At 38.7% G+C, this 22,608-nt stretch overlaps 1 protein-coding gene across 4 annotated transcripts in view; it reads right to left on the bottom strand.

Moving 5' to 3' along the window:
- Positions 1-22,608, bottom strand: part of MEI4 (meiotic double-stranded break formation protein 4) — a 241,143-nt gene that overhangs the window by 25,315 nt on the left and 193,220 nt on the right. The window contains exon 5 of one of the 4 annotated variants that reach the window (XM_067011283.1): positions 6,040-7,007. The exons of the other annotated variants lie outside the window; for them this stretch is intronic. Coding sequence (XP_066867384.1) covers positions 6,960-7,007 — 48 coding nt within the window. The 3' untranslated portion in view covers positions 6,040-6,959. Of the gene's footprint in view, positions 1-6,039; positions 7,008-22,608 lie in introns of those variants that run through there. 4 annotated transcript variants of the gene reach the window in all.

The following is a 22,608-nucleotide window of genomic DNA, read 5'->3' on the forward strand; positions in this document are numbered from 1 at the left end:
TGATGCTTGATTCATTCAGTTTAATAACTAGAATTTACTACAGCATTCCATTAAAATGTTAAAGTTTAAAAAGTATCTTATTCATGTGGGAAATTTTCTTACGCAGAATAGTTAATTTTTGTAGTGATTTTAGATGACGTGATGTACCACCAAATAACGTTGCTTATTTTAGCCTAATATGTTCCTGAGCATTACCCACAGAAAATTAGTACAAAATAGTTATTCTTGGCAAGTATACTAGAAAGTTTAGTGGCAGTGTCTTCTCAAAGATACATTGCGTTTTAAGAAAACTCAGAGATACCATATGCTAACACATATATATGGAATCTAAAAAAAAATAATGGTCATGAAGAACCTAGGGACAAGACGGGAATAAAGATGGAGACCTACTAGAGAATGGACTTGAGGATATGGAGAGGGGGAAGGGTAAGCTGGGATGAAGTGAGAGAGTGGCATGGACATATATACACTACCAAACGTAAAACAGATAGCTAGTGGGAAGCAGCAGCATAGCACAGGGAGATCAGCTCGGTGCTCTGTGACCACCTAGAGGGGTGGGATAGGGAGGGTGGGAGGGAGGGAGATGCAAGAGGGAAGAGATGTGGGGATATATGTATATGGATAGCTGATTCACTTTGTTATACAGCAGAAACTAGCACAGCATTGTAAAGCAATTATACTCCAGTAAAGATGTTAAAAAAAAAACCTCAAGAGTACCCAAACTATATACACAAATTATTTTAGAAAAATTGTGCATGTATACACATACACACATATATGTTTATATGTGTGTATACAATTGCATATAATATGGACATAATTATTTTAATGATTCATGAGTATGTATATAATATCTTTGCAGCAATGTTTTATATACATATATACAAGGTATACATATATACATATATACAAGGTATATATACAAGGTAATTTCCTTCAAGCAATTACCTTGAAGGAAAAACCTGCATAGGCTTCCATTAAATAAGAACTTTGGTTTAAAGGTATATTATTTTTCATAAAAGTGTGGGGAAAAACGTTCAGTAAGCACATATTGTATAATGAGGCATCTGTCTGATCTTTGTCCTTGGAATATCCTGAGTGAAAGGAGTGTCTTTGTTATGCATGGTGGGCCCTTGGCTCCTACCTGACATTATGCTAATGAGATGAGTCAGTAAGGGGTTGGTCACCTGCAACACCAACCATGTAATCAAAAGACTGAGGCTTTGAGCCAGCCTGACCTCTGGGGAGTTGGGGGTGGGGGTGCTGGAGACTGAGTTCAATCATGTGGCCAATCATTCAGTCAATCACGGCTACATAAGGAAGTCCAATATAAACTCTGGAAAACGATGCTGAGTGGAACTTCCCGGTTGGTGAACACACTGATATACCTGGAGGGCGCCGCACCCTGATTCCAGGAGGGGAGGGCACATAAGTTCTCTGCCTAGGACCCTCCCAGACCTCACACTGTGTGTCTCTTCCTTTGGCTGATCCTGATCTGTATCTTTTATGATGAAATAAGTTTAATACTTTCCTGAGTTCTGTGAGTCATTCCGTTAAGTTTTCAAGCCCAGGGGGGGAGTAGGAACTCCCCCACCTTTGTAGCCAGTTGCTCAGAAGTGCAGACCCCTGAACCAGTGGCTGGCATCTGAAATGAGGGCAGTCTTGTCGGGGACTATGTCTGTACCCTGCGAGGTCTGCACTAAGCCCAGGCGGCTAGCTCCAGGACGGAACTGACCTGGAATACACCAGTTTGTCCTGAAGTTGAGGCAAGTTACACGAAGGTATTCAAAACATCTAAGAAGTCACAAGAATGTAAAATAAACTTCCCAAGGTTTCTTCCTCATCTTTCACACTTGTTTTTACTGAGGTATAACATATAATATTAGTTTCAGGTGTACAACATAATAATTCAATATCTGTATATATGTGAAATGGTCGCCACAATAAGTCTAGTTAACATCCATCACCACCATACAGTTACAAATGTTGTTTTCTTCTGAGGAGGACTTTTAAGATTTACTGTCTTAGCAATTTTCAAATATGCAATACAGTATTATTAGCCACAGTCACCACGCTGTATATTACATCCTCATGACATGTATTTTATAACTAGAAGTCTGTCCCTTTTGACCACCTTAGCCGATTTCACCCATCCCCACCCCCCTGGCCTGTTGTATCTGTGAGCTTGCTTTTTTCGGTTTGCTTATTTTGTTACCATCCATCACCATACAGTTGACCCCCTTCACCCATTTTTGCCCACTCCTAACCCCCTTCCCCTCTCATAACCACTAACTGATCTTTGTATCTATGAGTTTGTTTTTTTTTGTTTTGTTCTTTTAGATTCCACATATGAGTGAAATCATATACATTTCATTTAATATAATAACTTCAAGGTCCATCCACGTTGTGGAATATGGCAGGGCTTCATTCTGTTTAATGGCTGAGCAGTATTCCACTGGACTCATATACCACATCTTTATCCATGCATCATCCATCAGTGAACACCTAGGTTGTTTTCCCTATCTTGGCTCTCATGAATGATGCCGCAATGAACATTGGCATGCGTGTATCTCTTTGCATTAGCGTTTTGTGTTCTTTGGATAAACACCCAGAAGTGGAATAACTGGGTCATTCTTTATTTTTCGAGGAATCTCCGTACTGTTTTCCACTGTGGCTGTACCAATTTACAGTCCTTCCAAAATGTACAAGCATTCCTTTTGCTCCACAGCCTACCAACATTTGTAATTTCTTGTCTTTTTGATAATAGTCATTCTAACAAATGTGAGGCGATCTCATTGTAGTTTTGATTTGCATTTCCCTAATAATTGGTGATGTTGGGCATTTTTTTCATGCACCTGTTGGCCATGTATATATCTTCTTTGGAAAAAAGTCTACTCAGATCTTTTGCCCATTTTTTTTTTTTTTTTTTTTTTTTTTTGGCGATACGCAGGCCTCTCACTGTTGTGGCCTCTCCCGTTGCGGAGCACAGGCTCCGGACGCGCAGGCTCAGCGGCCATGGCTCACGGGCCCAGCCGCTCCGCGGCACGTGGGATCTTCCCGGACCGGGGCACGAACCCGTGTCCCGTGCATCGGCAGGTGGGCCCTCAACCACTGTGCCACCAGGGAAGCCCCTTTGCCCATTTTTAATCAGATTGTTTTTTTGTTGTTGCTGTGTTGTATAAATTCTATATATTTTTTGTTGTTGCTGTGTTGTATAAATTATATATATATTTTGGATATTAACCCCTTAACAAATATGATTTGAAAATATTTCTGATTCAGTTGGTGGCCTTTTAATTTTAATCATGGTTTCTCCTTCACTGTGCAGAAGCTTTTTAGTTTAATGGAATCTCATGTTTATTTTTGCTTTTATTTCCCTTACTTTTGGAGCTAGATTCGCAACAGCATTGCTAAGACCAATGTAAATGAGTTTCTGCCTATGTTTTCTTCTAAAAATTTTATGGTTTCTGGTCTTACATTCAAGTCTTTAATCCATTTTAATTTTTGTGTATAGTGTAAGATAGTGGTCTAGTTTCATTCTTTCACATGTGGCTGTCCAGTTTTCCCAACACCATTTACTGATGAGATTGTCCTTTCTCCACTGCACGTTCTTTGCTCTTTTATTGTAAATTAATTGTCCATACATGTGTGGGTTTATTTCTGGGCTCTCTATTCTGTTCCATTGATCTGTGTGTCTTTTTTGTTGCACCAGTACAATGCTGTTTTTATTACTGTAGCTTTGTATTACAATTTGAAAAACACGGAATATTGTATCTCCAGCTTTGTTCTTTTTTTCTCAAACTGTTTCGCCTATTCAGGGTCTTTTGTGGTTCCATGTGAATTTTAGGATTATTTGCACTAGTTCTGTGAAATATGTCATTGGAATTTTGATAGGGATTGCACTGAATCTATAGATTGCTTTGGGTAGTATGGGCAACATTTTAACAATATTAATTCTTCTAACTGAAGAACGTGGAATACCTTTCCATCTACTTGTGTCTTCTTTGCTTTCTTTCATTAGTAGCTTATCATTTTCAGGATACAGTTCTTTCACCTCTTTGGTTAAATTTATTTCTAGGTATTTTGTCCTATTTGATGCCATTATAGATGAGATTTTCTTAATTTCCCATTCTTATAGTTCATTATTAGTATATAGAAACAACATGATTTCTGTACATTGCTTTTGTATCCTGTGACTTTCCTGAATTCATTTATGAGTTCTAACATATTTTCTGGTGGAGTCTTCAGGGTTTTCTATACGTACTGTCACCTACAATGACCTACAAATAGTGGCAGTTTTACTTCTTCCTTTCTGATTTGGATGACATTTTATTCTTTTTCTTACATAATTAGTTGCAGCTAAGACTTCCAAAACCATATTGAACAAAAGTGATGAGAGTGGGCATCCTTGTCTTGTTTCTGATCTTAGAGGAAAAGCTTTCAGCCTTTCACCTTTGAGTATCATGTTAGCTATTGGTTTTTCATATATGGTCTTTATTTTGTTGAGGTACATTCCCTCTATACCCAGTTTGTTGACAGTTTTTATGATAAATGGATGTTGAATTTTATCATATGCTTTTTCTGCATCTAATGAGATGATTTTTACTCTTCATTTTGTTAATTTGATGGATCATGATGATTGCTTCACAGATGTTGAACCATCCTCGTATCTCTGGAGTAAACTCCACCTGATCATGTTGTGTGAGCCTTTAAATGTATTGTTGGATTCAGTTTGCTAATTTTTGTTGAGAATTTCTGCATCAATGTTCATCAGGGATATTGGCCTGATATTGCTCTAACTAAGTGACAAGAATACAAATAAATTTTGCAAAATGTTCACCTCATATTTCATACTCTTGTGACCTCACATGGTACTGTTTAATTAGGTGCCCCTTGCTGTTTCAAACCCTTCCACACCATCACTTAGATGTCTCTTCCTCCAGCTCAAAATCTTTCAATTAGATCAAAACATGACATAAGCAGTCCAAAAGGTAAATATTTATAACTAACAAAGGTAAATATTCCCACAATATTTATGTCTGCTCGTTGTTCTGCTTCTCTGGAGCTTTTCTGTTTTTCATCAATAATAAAATCTATGTCATTCTAAGGCACAGCTGCCCCACCAGAATAGCTTTTCTGGGATAGTGGAAGTACATCGAACAGTTCTCTTTGCTCTGGGTTTGCTCTAGACACTTTCAGGGTCCAAATATGGATTCTGGGGGATCGAATGTGAATGGAGAGACAAAACCAGAAGATCAAGACCACACTCAAACAGATTTACTTGCTTTTCCTAATGAAACCAAGGTGTAAAAGCAGTGGCAAAAGGCCCCCAATGTGGAGAAATCAAATTAGTTATGTTTCTACAAATTTGATTTAAGCTATTATTCAACATATACAATGAGTCAGACAGAAGTCATTAGAAAGAAAAATTTTTATTTCCATTTGCCATGATTTTAGACAATAAAATTTTAAAATTAGTGTACTTTGTCTAGTGTTTTTTGCTGAACACTAGACCTAGGAGTTTTTTCCAGAAGAAAGAGTTCTGTCATTGGAGAATTTGGAAAACAGTATATACTACAACTCTCCTCTCCAAATTCATATTGAAATTTTTAGAAAGCTTCAGCAAATTAATCAGTTTAATACAGCATTTTGAACATACAACACTTTTAAATTTATTTCATGGAGAATTAGCATTCTGCAGAACATATTGTTGACATTAACAGATGACAATAAATATCTGACAGGCTTTAAAAGACAGTAATGGAATCACAGGAAAATATATCTAGCTATTTTCAAATGTTAAAGACAAATATGGGATCATACTTGTCTGATATCAGTAAATATATTTATTCCAAAAACAGAAATCATGTCCATGGGCTGCATTTAATTTTAATGGAAAATTTCATATAAAATCGATTTGATTTTCTAAGTGTAGACTTTGTATTTTCTAGTGCAGAGCTAAAGGACCACTTCACTAAGGTGAACAACTCGGAAAGGAAAATTTCTATCCATTTGCCTGGAATTGTTTTTTTTTTTTTTAAGAGGAATCCATTTGTAAGCTTTCAAGCATTTTTCTCATGTTTCAAAAAGACATTTACATTCCCCCAAAGCCAGCTTGTTTCTGAAGTGTGCAGAGAAGGATGCGTGGTGTCTTCTTTCATAAGTAGTGTCACCCAGAAGGTCAAGAACACTTTGCTGAGTTCTTTGCAGATTCTTTCAGAATAAGCAGAAAGAACAGTGGAATTCTTTTCTTTTTGTTCATACTTTTATGTTTAACATAAATCTTTGGGAAAGGTGGAATGCTGTCCCTATTAATTTTTCCCCCAAAGTTACAATGATTAAAACACATTCTTTATGAAAAATGGCATAAGTATAAAAATGTATAAGTAATTAAAAAAATATCCAGAATACTACTACCAAGAGAAACACACAAAGTTCTTGCCATGATAGTCATTATACTCTTGCAAAGTATACATAGACATTAAATGAATGATTACCTAAATAATCATTCCAATTGTGTTAAGTGTTGCGATGGAAAAATGTAGTTCTTTGAAAGCAGAAAGACCTCCACTTATTTATGTCTGTTGTTCTGCTTCTCTGGAGCTTTTCTGGTTTTCATCTATAATAAAATCTATGTCATTCTAAGGCACAGCTGCCCCACCAGGATAGCAGAAGTACATCGAACAGTGTCTGTTCTCTTTGCTCTGGGTTTGCTCTAGACACTTTCAGGGTCCAAATATGGATTCTGGGGGATCGAATGTGAAGCCTCAACTACTCAGGGAAGAGCAGTCCTTAAAACAGACCCTGAGGCCCTTGTTCTCATGAACTTCCACAGATCATTCCCAGCATGGCATGTCCTCGTTGTACAGATCGAATCCAAGACAACTTCTAAAGTAGCAGCAGAAGTCTACACTGAAGATGGCTACAAAGGTCACTGGTAGGAGGGCGTTCTTCTCTCTTCAACCACTAATGGGGCAACTGCAGCATGTAGAGAGGGACTTCTCAACCTTTATATGAGACAAGGATGCTGTTTACTGTGAAATGCTGTGAGGATGCTATGAAAGGATGCTGTGAAATGAAAGATGTAAGCTTGCATGGCCTGTGTGTTCTCAATTCAGCCTTGGCGCAGTTTCAGAGGATACCCAGAAGCTCGATTTAAAGGCGGAATAAAACACTTATGCTTAATTTCTAGTTTGGCTGAATTTAAGCCTTGTGATTTGGTGTTTTAGGTGTCATTGATGTGCATGGTGTTTTCTCCACATAATACAAGACAGTCCCTACGTGTACTTTTCATGTCATCATTTCCTAATTCTAAATGTTTGACTCAGTTTTAGAGACATAAAAACAGGCAGTTGATATTGAAACTTTAAAAATTTGATAGCCTATAAATATAAAACAGCATCACATTTTGTTTAATACATTTACTTAATATGAGGAAATATTATATACATATTTTCTTTTGAATCCAAAAGAAATGAGATGTTTTGTGTGTGTGTTTGTTTTGGTTAGTTTTCCCAGGTTACTCATGTTTAAAGGGACATTATAGCCTTGTCATGCCGAAGGAATATCTGGTATCCTGAAAACTTCTATCCTCAGTATCACTGAATAAATTTGGATTCTGATTGTTTTTAAATGTTGACAATTGTAGAACAGATATTTAGGTCACTGACTGTGGGAACCTCATGAGATTTCAAATGTTTTCCACCTTAAATGTCTATATGTTGCCACATCATACAGATTCTTACACAAAAACCTGGAGTGTAACCTAACCTTTAGGAGGTCCAGACCTAGACCTATATCCTTGTTGTATTAGGTTAAGTCATATCAAATTTTCTATATTTGGCAGTTGTGACCTACAAAAACAGCAGTTTTATATGGTTCAATGTAATACTATATGTTTGTATCCCTATACCAGTAAATAAAATTTACTTTAATGGTTCATTTGATTAAGAACAAAATGAAAAGACAACCTATGGACTGGGAGAAAATATTTGCAAATGATGCGGCTGATAAGGGCTTAATTTCCAAAATGCACAAACAGCTCATGCAGCTCAGTATCAAAAAAACAAACAGCCCAACTGAAAAACAAGCAGAAGACCTAAATAGACATTTCTCCAGAAAAGATATACAGATGGCCTATAGGCACATAAAAAGATGCTCAACATCACTAATGATTAGAGAAATGCAAATCAAAACTACAATGAGGTATCACATCACACTGGTCAGAATGGCCATCATTAAAAGTCTACAAATAACAAATGCTCAAGAAGGTGTAGAGAAAAGGGAACCCTCCTACACTGTTGGTGGGAATGTAAATCGGTACAGTCCCTATGGAAAACAGTATGGAGGTTCCTCAAAAAGTAAAAATAGTAAAAAATCATAAAAATATGATTCAGCAACCTCACTCCTGGGCATATATCCAGACAAAACTATAATTCGAAAAAATGCATGCACCCCTATGTTCATAGCAGCACTATTCAAAATAGGCAAAACATGACCCTGATACCAAAACCAGACAAAGATGTCACAAAGAAAGAAAACTACAGGCCAATATCACTGATGAACATAGATGCAAAAATCCTCAACAAAATACTAGCAAACAGAATCCAACAGCACATTAAAAGGATCATACACCATGATCAAGTGGGGTTTATTCCGGGAATGCAAGGATTCTTCAATATATGCAAATCAATCAATGTAATACACCATATCAACAAACTGAAGGAGAAAAACCATATGATCATCTCAATAGATGCAGAGAAAGCTTTTGACAAAATTCAACACCCATTTGTGATAAAAACCCTGCAGAAAGTAGGCATAGAGGGAACTTTCCTTAACATAATAAAGGCCATATATGACAAACCCACAGCCAACATTGTTCTCAATGGTGAAAAACTGAAACCATTTCCACTAAGATCAGGAACAAGACAAGGTTGCCCACTCTCACCACTCTTATTCAACCTAGTTTTGGAAGTTCTAGCCACAGCAATCAGAGAAAATAAAGAAATAAAAGGAATCCAAATAGGAAAAGAAGAAGTAAAGCTGTCACTGTTTGCAGATGACATGATACTATACATAGAGAATCCTAAGGATGCTACCAGAAAACTACTAGAGCTAATCAATGAATTGGGTAAAGTTGCAGGATACAAAATTAATGCACAGAAATCTCTGGCATTCTTATACACTAATGATGAAAAATCTGAGAGTGAGATTAAGAAAACACTCCCATTTACCATTGCAACAAAAAGAATAAAATATCTAGGAATAAACCTACCTAAGGAGACAAAAGACTTGTATGCAGAAAACTATAAGACACTGATGAAAGAAATTAAAGATGATACAAATAGGTGGAGAGATATACCATGTTCTTGGATTGGAAGAATCAACATTGTGAAAATGACTCTACTACCCAAAGCAATCTACAGATTCAATGCTATCCCTATCAAATTACCACTGGCATTTTTTACAGAACTAGAACAAAAAATTTCACAATTTGTATGGAAACACAAAAGACCCCGAATAGCCAAAGCAATCTTGAGAATGAAAAATGGAGCTGGAGGAATCAGGCTCCCTGACTTCAGACTCTACTACAAGGCTACAGTAATCAAGACAGTATGGTACTGGCACAAAAACAGAAATATAGATCAATGGAACAGGATAGAAAGCCCAGAGATAAACCCACACACATATGGTCACCTTATCTTTGATAAAGGAGGGAAGGATATACAGTGGAGAAAAGACAGCCTCTTCAATAAGTGGTGCTGGGAGAACTGGACAGCTACCTGTAAAAGTATGAAATTAGAACACTCCCTAACACCACACACAAAAATAAACTCAAAATGGGTTAAAGACCTAAATGTAAGGCCAGACACTATCAAACTCTTAGAGGAAAACATAGGCAGAACACTCTATGACGTAAATCACAGCAAGATCCTTTTTGACCCATCTCCCAGAGAAATGGAAATAAAAACAAAAATAAACAAATGGGACCTAATGAAACTTAAAAGCTTTTGCACAGCAAAGGATACCATAAACAAGACCAAAAGACAACCCTCAGAATGGGAGAAAATATTTGCAAATGAAGCAACTGACAAAGGATTAATATCCAAAATTTATAAGCAACTCAGGCAGCTCAATAACAAAAAATCAAACAACCCAATCCAAAAATGGGCAGAACTAAATAGACATTTCTCCAAAGAAGATATACAGATTGCCAACAAACACATGAAAGAATGCTCAACATCATTAATCATTAGGGAAATGCAAATCAAAACTACAATGAGATATCATCTCACACCGGTCAGATTGGCCATCATCAAAAACTCTAGAAACAGTAAATGCTGGAGAGGGTGTGGAGAAAAGGGAACACTCTTGCACTGCTGGTGGGAATGTAAATTGATACAGCCACTATGGAGAACAGTATAGAGGTTCCTTAAAAAACTACGAATAGAACTACCATACGACCCAGCAATCCCACTACTGGGCATATACCCTGAGAAAACCATAATTCAAAAAGAGTCATGTACCAAAATGTTCATTGCAGCTCTATTTACGATAGCCAGGACATGGAAGCAACCTAAGTGTCCATCAACAGATGAATGGATAAAGAAGATGTGGCACATATATACAATGGAATATTACTCAGCCATAAAAAGAAATGAAACTGAGTTATTTATAATGAGGTGGATGGACCTGGAGTCTGTCATACAGAGTGAAGTAAGTCAGAAGGAGAAAAACAAATACCGTATGCTAACACATATATATGGACTCTAAGGAAAAAAATAAATGTCATGAAGAGATTCGTGGTAGGATGGGAATAAAACACAGACTTACTAGAGCATGGACTTGAGGATATGGGGAGGGGGAAGGGTAAGCTGTGATGAAGTGAGAGAGTGGCAGGGACATATACGTACTACCAAATGTAAAACAGATAGCTAGTGGGAAGCTGCCGCATAGCACAGGGAAGTTCACCTCTGTGCTGTGTGACCACCTAGAGGGGTGGGATAGGGAGGGTGGGGAGGGAGGGTGATGCAAGAGGGAAGAGATATGGGAACATATGTATATGTATAACTGATTCATTTTGTTGTAAAGGAAAAACTAACACACTATTGTAAAACAGTTATACTCCAATAAAGATGTTTAAAAAATAAAAAAATAATAAAAATAAAAAATATATATATATTAAAAAAAAATAGCCAAAACATGGAAACAACCTGAATGTCCATTGACAGATGAATGGACAAGGAAGAAATGGTATGTATATACAATGGAATATTACTCAGCCATAAAAATGAACGAAATAATGCCATTTACAGCAACATGGATGGACCTAGAGATTATTATACTAAGTGAAGTAAGTCAGAAAAAGAAAGACAAATGCCATATGATATCACTTATATGTGGAATCTAAAATATGAAACAAATGAACATGTCTATGAAACAGAAATAGACTCACAGACCTAGAGAACAGACTTGTGGTTGCCAAGGGGGAGGGGTTGGGGGAGGGATGGATTGGGAGTTTGGGATTATCAGATGCAAACTATTATATACAGAATGGATAAACAACAAGGTCCTACTGTATAGCACAGGGAACTATGTTCAATATCCTCTGATAAACCATGACAAAAAAGAACATGAATAGTATATATATGTATAACTGAATGACTTTGCTGTACAGCAGAAATTAAAACAACATTGTAAATCAACTATACCTCAATAAAAAATGAAATAGAACAAATAAAATAACAAACCTCTGATCAAATATCTGTAGGTCATCTGAAATTAAAACATCCACTCTAAATTGACTATTTCTGACTTAGCTAGCTAATGGTCAACAACTAATTGCATGAAACTAACTTTTAAAAAGATTGCCATCTAAAGATTTCACCATGTCCCTTTAAAATGTATTATTATGCTTACCTTTTCTGAAGACTTCTATGCTCATCTCCTATCTATTAATTGTGCATTTTAGAAATCTATTTCAAATCATTTCCAGTATTCACTAGGAGAAGTCCTATGATGATTATTTATTGTTGAACACTTCAAGTTTGGAATACTGACAATCAGTTAATTTACTAATTAATTCCTTTTTATTTGTCACCTACAGGTAGAGCCAGGCTTTCGAATCAGGGGGTTATTTATCCTAGTAGGGTGTGTGCGTGTCTGTCAGGGGTGGTGGGAGAGAGCACACGTGAGCAAGAGAGCTATAAATGACAAAACACAGGCAGAAGCCCATGGAATCAGCTCTTCTCCGCCCAGTGACACAGCAGTGCTGCCCAAGATGACCGCTCAGGGCCCGGTGCAAAGCAGTCTTTCAAAAGTGGTCACAGCAAAGGAATTAATTGTTTGATGCATTTTATTGCTACGTTGCTATATTAAATTTTAATTATTAAAGACTGAGGATCATTAAATGCTCTCTTTCCACTGCCTTACATCAGGTTCAACATATTATGACTTCACCTCTACTTCACAGTGAAAGCAATAATGCAGTTTTCAAAAAAGTCGTACCATGGATTATCTTTTCCAAGCAATCTTCTGATTCTCACATTTTTTTTTAATGGTGTTTCAATAAGAATAAGAGATTTTTGAGAGGAGGGAGAATCATTCTCACATTTTTCCAGTGCCTTTTCCGATGCTCCTTACCCAGTGAGTTTTCCAGAAAACGGGGCTGGCTACTCGGTTTCTGGAGCACAGCATTTTCAGCTCTCCAAATCAAAACCAGCAGGGGGACAGACCGAGTCAGTGCTTCCCTCGGTCACAGCAACTGATAGTTTCAAAACACTCATTTTTCAAATGGCTAGATTTGCCATTTCTGATAATCAGTATTTAAGATGGTTATCCATGTCCTGAACTATAAGCCAATCTACTTGACTATGTATGTGAATTTAAAAGGTTAGCAAACCTAAGCGTGAGAGGAATTCTTCCCTTGTCAGCCATCAACTGTATGACACTCAGGGGAAACGGCATAATTTCTTTCCTTTTGAATACTGGCATTTCAACCGTCGAAAGACTATCTTCCTAAATATTTGGCCAAGGAAATCTGAGCAACGCCATCTGCTAATGGGCTCTTATCAATACAACCTGGAAGAATCATAAGAAACTTAGAAGGAAAGATATATTTTTTCTGTTTGTAGCTCGTAACACTAAGAGTTAAGTGTGATTCCGTTTTATTTGCTTCAGACAAAAAATAAGTATATATATTATATATATAATTACTTATATATTATATATATGAATATGTAATATATATGAACAACATGAATAAATAAGCAGTTAAAAGCAAAGTGGGTATTTCTAGGATTTCCATCAGAATGTACTTTAAAACTCCATTTTTTCTTAAATGTTCCACATTCCATCCTGAGCCTTAAATCAGTGCTGCTTCGTAAGTAGTATCCATTATACAAAAGATTAATAGAGTCCTTGTACTAATGGGCACGACCCTAGTACTTGAAAATTTCACTGTGCATCTCCCTTTTCTTTTCTTTCTCTTCCTTCTTTCTCTCCTCTTCCTCCCTCTACTTCACACTTTTTCTATTTCTCTTTCTAATTTGAGAGGCACTGCCTGAGACATTTTGTCATTGAAGTTGTTACGGTATTTTGTCTCGTATTTTGCTAAGTCGTTATGTTTTATATTTTTAATGGCTTTAACTGATCAGTAAACAGATTGTCTTGGCAGCAACACTGTGGGGTTGCTATTACTGGACATGGTACGAGGAGAGGTAATATTGAGGAGAAGGCAGAGGAAACTAATATTTATTGTCAGGCTAGGGGCCTGACATATGAATTCTTATTTAAATCACACTGGGTTAGGCAGTTAGTATTATCATCGTTATTTTATAGATCAAGAAACAGTGCAACTGACCTGGGTCATGATACAGCTGTGATCCTCTCCAGGTCTCTATGGCTCTGAAGCCTGTGTTCTTTTATATCCTAAACTCCAGTATCTGGTGTCATCACATTGCAGAAAAAGGATTTGAAGTAGATAAATTACCTAATCTCTCTGGATTACAGTTTCTTTGTCAAAAAATGAGGATTTCCATTCAACTATCCCTTGAATACTGTGGTTTGATAACTTCCATATGGACTAGTCCTCCCCAAAGTGCCCAGATTAAGTGGTACATGCATCTCTTATGCTGTATGACTGGCATTTTATCATGAAATACGTAATTCAACGCAACTGTTAATTCTTTGCGCAGTCTTAAGATCTGTTAAATTCTGTTGCCACAACAGTATTACAACATTTATTTAGTATAAAACTATATGGATCAGTATTAATCCAGTGCTTGTCATTTAGTATAGAAATCCCTTTCCAAGATTCTGAATTTCTGAACTTTTGAAGCCCTAAAAATCACTGACAATGGTTAAAACTACTCTTTGTCCAGTTTGCAGACCATTTGCAAAGCTTGTTTCACAATTTCAGAGATGTATAATGTGGTTGAAAGGCTCCTAGATCTTTTGCAGTCATGTCAAATAGAGCAAAAAACTACAGCTATTGCTAAACTACACTTTGTTCATACTTATCACACAGTCAGTTATTCAAGGAGTCATTCATTCACATAACATTTCCTAACTGCCTATTGGCCACATAAAATTCAGGCCTCTATGTAGTAGTGAACCAAAAAGATGTAGAATGTGCCTCGTGGAGTTTACAGTCTAATAAAGGAGAAAGAAAAGAAACAACTAAACATGCACACACACACACACACACACAGTGATCAGGGCTCACAAAAGACAATTTTACCTTCCTGTGTAAACATTTCTCCTGAACGTAACTTTTTATGTTATTGTGTAACATCTGTATCTAAATCTACAAAATTAAATTGAAATTAAAATGAGTATATTCTCCAGCATGATTATAATTTCTCAAGGTTTTTTTCAAAGGACTTAGGGTTCTTTCTGGTCTTTTTTTTTTTTTTTTTTTTTCTAATAGGACAAAAGAGCACCAGATGTCAAAAGCTTCCAATCCTAGCTCTGACTTTGCCACTTGCTCGATAAAGTCCTTTGTCTCCCTTGAGTTTTGTCTCTTCATCTGTAAAAAGAAGGGTTGGCTGTGAGGTATGTAAGTACTTTAAGCCATCTCCAGCTGTAAATTCTATGATGATCACAAACGAGGTAAGGCTCTGTCTGAATGTTAAGGAATCCAACTCATGGTGTTAAGTCTACAGATATGAAAATATGTATAGGAGGTGTGTGATTATGACTATAGAAGTCTTCTTTAAACAGAATTCATAGGCATTTGCCAAAAAAATGCTTAATTAACTAATGAAATCTCCCTCAAAGGAAACCTACGGTTTTGAACTTAATCTAAAACGATGGTATTTCAGTAGTTAATTTAAAAGGAAGAACTAGTTTCAATAATTTATTATCAGAAAGCTATATGCTAACCAGATATTCACTACAAATTCAGGACACATTTTAGAAACTACACTTCCCTGCTGTAAAAAAAGAACTTTTAATAATGCAACTACCTGACGAAAACGAGCATGTCGCGGCTTCATTCAGTGTGATTACAGTTTTGCTGGCTCTGTAACATTCATGTTTGTAAACTGTTTGAATGGCGTGTAATGAATGATCTGTTTTCTCCTAAAACTCTCCCTGAACCTCTCTGGTAATGTCAAACCCCCCCCCCCCCCCCCAAAAAGTCGTTTCAAAATTAAAGGCAGTCAAATTAAAGCGGCATCCATTTAACTTCACAGTTTGGGCACACGGCTTTCGGAAGTGAGGTGATATTCAGCCGTATTGCATAACTCACTCTACACTTAACTGACGATTCTTTTGTTCATCCCCCTTGGCATTTAAAACGTGGGTTTAACACGCGTCATTAAAATGCTTACTACATTCGAAGGGAACCAATTTACCCGTGTCCCTTCTGTCTCTCCTCACCCCCTCTGCCTGCAGCCCGCGCCCGTTTCCTCTCCGGGCGATGGCCGACCGCCCTCAGAAGCCTCCCCGCGGAGCAGTTCCACACTGAGCCCGGCCTGAGCTCGGGGCCCTCACCGGGGGGCGCGGCCGGCCGCGGGGCGGGGCGGGGCCTCCACCAGCCCCATAAATCCCCACTCGCCAGGTACCCACTGCGTACCCAAGTCCCCCGTCCACGCGGCCACTCACGTGCTCGCCGAATAGCCACGCCCAGCGCTCCGCGCCTCAGGACTTCCGTGCCTGCTGCTCCCTCTCCCCGACAGTCCCCTCACCGAATAGTCGCAAGAGCCCATCCCCTTGCTTCATCCAGCCTGGTGTTCAGATGTCACCTCTGCGGCGAGGTCCGCCCTTCCTAATGACAGGGCCCCATTCCGTTCCGTCTCCTCACTGCAACTTACTTTCCCTCGCAGCACTTACGATGGGACGTTATTTATCTGTAGCTTTTTTCTCACGTCAGGTCCGGGAAGTACTTTGTCTGGCTCACCGCGCAGTATTCCCACCGTGTCAGCTGGCCTCCGGTACGGAGTCGCCATTCAGAATATAAAAGCTGAACGGGGGACTGACTTTTCTGAGGACCTCCTCTGCCTAAGGCAGGGGTCCCCAGCCTCCGGGTCGCGGCCTGGGAGGAACCGGGCCGCACAGCAGGAGGCGAGCGGCGGGCGAGGACCGAAGCTTCATCTGCAGCCCCGCATCGCCCGCATCGCGTCGCCGCCTGAAGCCGTGTCCCACAGTCCCCGCATCGGCCCCTTTCCGTGGAAACGTTATCTTCCACAAAGCCAGTCCCTGGTGCAGAGAAGTCTGGGAACCGCCCGCCTAAGACACTGGACTGGGCCAAGTGGGAGATGCAGCCAAGAGGAGGCCGCGCCAAGCACAGGGCTCCTCTTCAGTTGCCAGTACCTGCTTTTCCACACCGGGCGCCACACTGCGCTCCATCCGGGCACTGCTGGTGGGGACCTTGGGATGACCCCAGAATCAGGGCAAAGGTGAACACCTACTTCATACGTAGCCTAGACACTAATCCAGTCTTCGATTCTTTCTCTCGAGAGTTTGCCCAAGAGCTCTGTCGTTTGACTTAAAAGACAGGGGACGAGAACTTGAGAGGTGGCTTCTTACCTTCCTTCCTTTCTCATTACCTTCAACATCTATACTTTTTCCACTTTTGAGTAGAAATCACATAACTGTTCTTTTGGAGAAACAAGGGGGCATCGAGAGGAGAATTTATTGCACAGTGCTCTAGACTGTGCCCTTAATAGCTTGTTTGTTTAATTTTGCAAAGTAAAAAAAAAATAGTTTTAAATACACACACACACACACACACACACACACACACACACACGCATGGACATGGAAGACTTTATTTACATATATATTACTGCTGGTGTGTAATGGTTTAACCTACCCAAGTTTTCCTTTTCTTCAAGTATGTGTAATGCTGATCTGTTCACAGAAGCCCTGCAGTCTGATTGCCAAAAGCACATAATATCAGTGTCTGAACATAACTAGGGAAAGCAAGGCAAACTGATCAATGTTGTGTATCCTGAGTTTTCTTATATAATCTAAAAAATTAAAACTACTGTACTTACTTGCCTAATTAATGAAATTAGTATAATATTTGTAACCAGAAAAATGCTACTTCTACTCGACAGTTGCGTATCTTTCCTGCTATTGGCAACTTTTCTTTTTAAATTTTTCCTGCACACGTGCCTAGGCTTCTGAAACTCACTGGCCACAAAACATGTCCTAGAGTAGTGTTTCCCAAGCTGTGTTTGATTAAAAGGTGCTTCATCCCTCACCTCTGTGCTTTGTGACCGCCTGGGGGGGTGGGATAGGGAGGGTGGGAGAGAGGGTGATGCAAGAGGGAGGAGATGTGGGAGCATGTGTGTATGTATAACTGATTTAGTTTGTTGTAGAGGGAAAACTAACACACTATTGTAAAACAATTATACTCCAATAAAGATGTTAAAAAAAAAAAAAAAAGGTGCTTCATCCCAAGAAAATAAAAAGATTTCATGGTCAATAAGCTTGGTAATATTCATAGTAAAGGCTCCGATAAGTTCTTCAGCAAATACATATGAATAACTTTCTTTTCCTATACTCTTATTTTGAATGCCTTATTCACAGAACAGCAAGATCTAGTGAGACAATGATCTGTGGGGTATTGATTTGGGAAATGCTAGTTTCCAAGCCTTTGGGATCATACTCCTCTTTCTGTTATCCTTCCCCTTCTTTCCTTCTCCCAAGTCTTTGCATCTGCCAGGACACTACCCGTCACTTAGAGCCCACTACAAACATCCTCCTGGGGGATTACTCTGCGTTCCTTCCTCCACCCTCTCTGTCCTTCCCTCCAATAATTATTTTTCCCACATCCACTGTGTACCAGGCTCTGTGCTTGGCTCCCACGATGTAAGATCAACACACTGATTACCCTTGAGGAGTACTGGGGATGTGGAGGAACATGGAACCCCAGCTAAGCTGATAACTGGGCTGAACAAGGATGCATTAGGGAAGTGATCCAGATAAAAGGGGATACAGGACTGTATGTGTGTGTAGAGGAGTAACTGGGGGAGGGTTATCGGGTGCACGTGACACATTCTGTGCAAAAATAGCTTGACCTATAGGAATCTGCAGAGTTCCCTGCCCTCTCTAGAACCCAGGGAGAAAGTAGGGAGGTGGGTTGCGAAGGAGAATGATAGGAAGGTAAGAATTAATGTGATCACAGAGGGCTCTGCATGTTAGGCAATACTGAATTTATCCTCTCAACCAGAGGTTCTCAACCTGGACTCCGCTTTTGCATTACCTGGAGCTTTTAAGAAATGCTTATTCATGCACCTGGCATCAATTCAGGGGGCATCGAGAGGAGAGTCTACTGCATAATGCTCTAGATTTTGTCTTTAACAGTTTAATTTTGCAAAGTTAAAAAAATAAGGTTCTATGTATCTTTTTTGGCATGGAAGATTTATTTTATTTCCATGTGTATTATTGTTGTTATAAAATGGCTTAACATGCCCAAGTTTTTCCTTTGTTTTTAAGTATCTGTATCGCTGCTCTGTTCACAGAGGCCCTGCAGTCTGACTGCCAAAAGCACGTTATATCACTGTCTGCGGTAGGGCCTGTTTTTCTGTTTTGTTTTTGAAACTTCACAGGTGATTTAATATGCAGCCAGAGTTGAAACTGCTGTTGGATGCCTTGGAAACTTTGAAAGCTATGGAAAGATCTTGAAAAGTATGAAACATGATCAGATTTCTATTTCAGAGATATTACTTTAAAGGAAAACAAAAGACGTCTATGATTACAGAAGGATATTTAACCCTGAGAATCCCTGGCACGCAGGAGCCATCCAAGAAACATTTGGCGCAAGAACACACAGGAAGCGAACAAAACGTTTGTGGTAGACGCTGGAGCCCTTGCTCTCCAAGCTGGTCAAGGGAGGAGAGGCAGCGACAGGAAGAGAGCTCTCTCATAAGGAAAGAGAGCAGGACAGCGTTGGCTCAGATCTGACCCTTTTTGTCTAAACGTTTCCCTAAGGGCTGTCTGGTACCCCGGGTAGGGGCCTGAGGTTGGAATTAAACAGACCTGGTTTCTAATTCCTACCTAACACATACAACTGTTTACTTTTGGATGAGTTATTTATTCTCTTTAAGCCTCAGCTTTCATATCTGTAAAATGGGGATGAAGATAAGACAAATGAGGTAATGGTTAAGAATCATTTAGTCTAACGCCTGATATAGAATGAAAACTCATTAAGTGTTCACGGAAAAAAAAACACAAAACCTTATGATTGACACGTACTTCCTGGGAATGCATCAAGGAATTTCTCCCCTTTCTGTTCTATGTGTAGCCACCAAACACACCAACTATAAAGAGAAGTTTCACCTACCAAGGATAGCTGTTAGCATACCCTAGGCATATGCTTAGTCTTTCTTAAAGCAAACATCTTGGGATACCAATATGGCAACACAGAAACATGTACATAGCTCAAAACTTTGCCCAAATGCATTTCTAGGTGAACAGTGAATGAGTAGCATGGTATAGAGAGATTGTGGAAGGCCTGGAGAGGTCAGGCCAGTAGATGGTATGGCAGGCTGCAGGACCCAGTATCAAAGGGTCTAAACCAAAGAAAGCTATAGAGAATACGAATATTATAAAACTTTGCGGCTGTTTTAATCATTATAAAATGTCAACCTCATAGAAAATATAGTATTTATTCAATTGTCTATGAAATATTCACAAAAGGTGATCATATATATTCTATATGATTCAATATATAAAGTAAACACAAAAAGAAATACATAGGCCTCGATCTAACCAGAACACAATAGAAACAGTAATTAATAATAAAAATATAAATAACCAAAAATAATAGTTAAGATTAACTAAATACTACAACTACTGCTTTGGGCATTTTATATGTTTTTGTTAATTTAATGCTACCAAACACCCCTTGAAGTATTTATTACTATTGTCTGCATTTTACAGATGACGCTTAAAAAAGATGAATGACTTGTCCGGCTAATTAGAGGTGAAGACAGCACTGAAATTCAAGAAGTCTTATGTCAAAACTTTCAGTTTAACCACTATTCTACACTGCCTCTCAATCTCTTGGAAATGAAATTTTCTTTCTCAGAATGAAGCTTTAAGTTAAAATAGTTTTTTTTTTAAACAAAAGAAATACAATTCAAGAAAGAAGAAAAAATAAAGTCAAAAGCAGAAGTTAATGAACTAAAGACTGAAAACCAATATACATACCAAAGATTCAACATGGTTTCGTTTTTGAGATGTGCACAATAATAACAAATGACCACATACTCTAATTATAGAAAAAATAATTAGCAATACTGCTTCTATTAGCAAGAGTAATGACAATATGAGAGCCAAGTGTTACGCAGAATTTACTATGTGCCAGGCACTGAGCTAAGTGCTTCAATTTGTACTACATCAATTAATCCTCACAACAAACCTTTATGAGAAATACTCTAAAAGAACTCTTTTTACAGATGAGGAAACTGAGTCTCAGAGCAGTTAATTGACTTGCTTAAGTTCACCCAATTACTAAGTGCCTGCGTCAGCTTTTGAACTCATGTCCTTTTGATTCCAGAACCCCATCTCGTATGATTATACATGTAGCTACTCAGAGGAAACAAATATCTAAAATTAAGAACAAGAAAGTACATGTAACAAAGTAAGTGAAGAATGTTAAAATGTATTAGAGAACACTAGGAAAAAAAAATTTTGTGGCACAGAAGTCAAAATCTCTATTAAATGACTGATTTTTACCAGGAAAATGGTATTGACTCAAGCTGATGTAAGAAGGAGTTTAAAAATGCAGAACCATAAAAAAATGGGAGCTGCTGTTTTAAAATAAAACAAAACAGAAACCTTGCAATAAAAGAACCAGGCCTAGATAGTTTTATACGTAAATTTTATCAAGCTTTAGGAGGCAGATAATTCCATTACTTGTAAATCTCTGCAACCCATCAAAAGGGCACTAGGGAACAAGACAGACAAACGAAGATGGCATTACAGAGTGTGAGGTAGACAATGAACGGTTACAATGAAGTCACTTTAAGCCTAGCTCTTGCACTCCACACTCCGAAGCCCTGAGGGGCCAATGCAGAAGACCTTGATTTAAGGTTGGAGATCAAAGGGCATTCCCCAAACCACATGACATGCTCCTGGGCTCTGTCTCTAAATGGCTTATCATTAGTCTGTTTCCCTTCTCCATGTCTCCATTTCTCAAATAGTTCCCAGTGTTAATTTCATGAAGCCTGTCCTTCCTGATACATCTGGGTAACCCTTCATGTGTACAATGGCATAAAGAGATGGGGTTTCCTGGGAACGTAAGACAGGGATACCCAACAGAGTCTGGGGAGAGTCAGGTAGGCACCTGAGTTGAATTTGAAGGATGAGGAGTCAGCAAAGAGAAGGAAGGCTGGGGATAGGGAATGACATTCTAGCGGCGAGGGAGTAACCAGGGCAAGGATGTAAGAAAGAGAACACCGCCTGTCAGTACACACTGTGCCAGACTGGCTGGAAAGGCCAGTTCACACAGCGGCTTGGCTATCATGCGAGGGAACTTGGGTTTAACCATGGGACTAATGAGGTGCCGGGGAATGGATGCAGCTGCAAGAGAAGCGCTGTTGACAGAGCCCTGTGGGAGCTGGGTGAAGAACTGATGCCCAGGGTAAAATTATGAGAGTAAGGAAATCCTATTAGGAGAGAAATAGCAACTTCTTCTCCCAAGAATACAAAGCGCCTATTTTGAATTCTAATTCTTTGTTAAAGTTATAGTTAAGCCAGCTGTCTCAATTACCACCTCCTGATTCTACTGAGATGAGTAAACCATTACAGTTATGTTTCCTTGACAGTGTGATTTCTTTCCAAAGGGAGAGCGGGGAGACTTTTTGAAACTACCTTCTTAGTGATGGCAGAGTTTTTCTCCATTGTATCTTAGCAAAACAGAAAGTCTTTTAAAATTCATCTGCTTTGACCTCTCCCAAGAAGAAAGCTTACTAGTTAAGGGCCCTGAGTTTGGAGTCAGACAGACCTGAGCCTTACTATCCGTGTGACCTAAAGCAGTTTATCCACGCTCTCTGAACCTCAGTTCCTGAGCAGTAATGCGAAAATAATATATATCTTGGGGGGCTTGTAATGTTTAAATGCAGTAATTTTCTTAAGTACTTAGCACAAGTC

Source organism: Kogia breviceps, chromosome 13, assembly GCF_026419965.1.
Source record: "Kogia breviceps isolate mKogBre1 chromosome 13, mKogBre1 haplotype 1, whole genome shotgun sequence".
Taxonomy (NCBI): Eukaryota; Metazoa; Chordata; class Mammalia; order Artiodactyla; family Physeteridae; genus Kogia; species Kogia breviceps.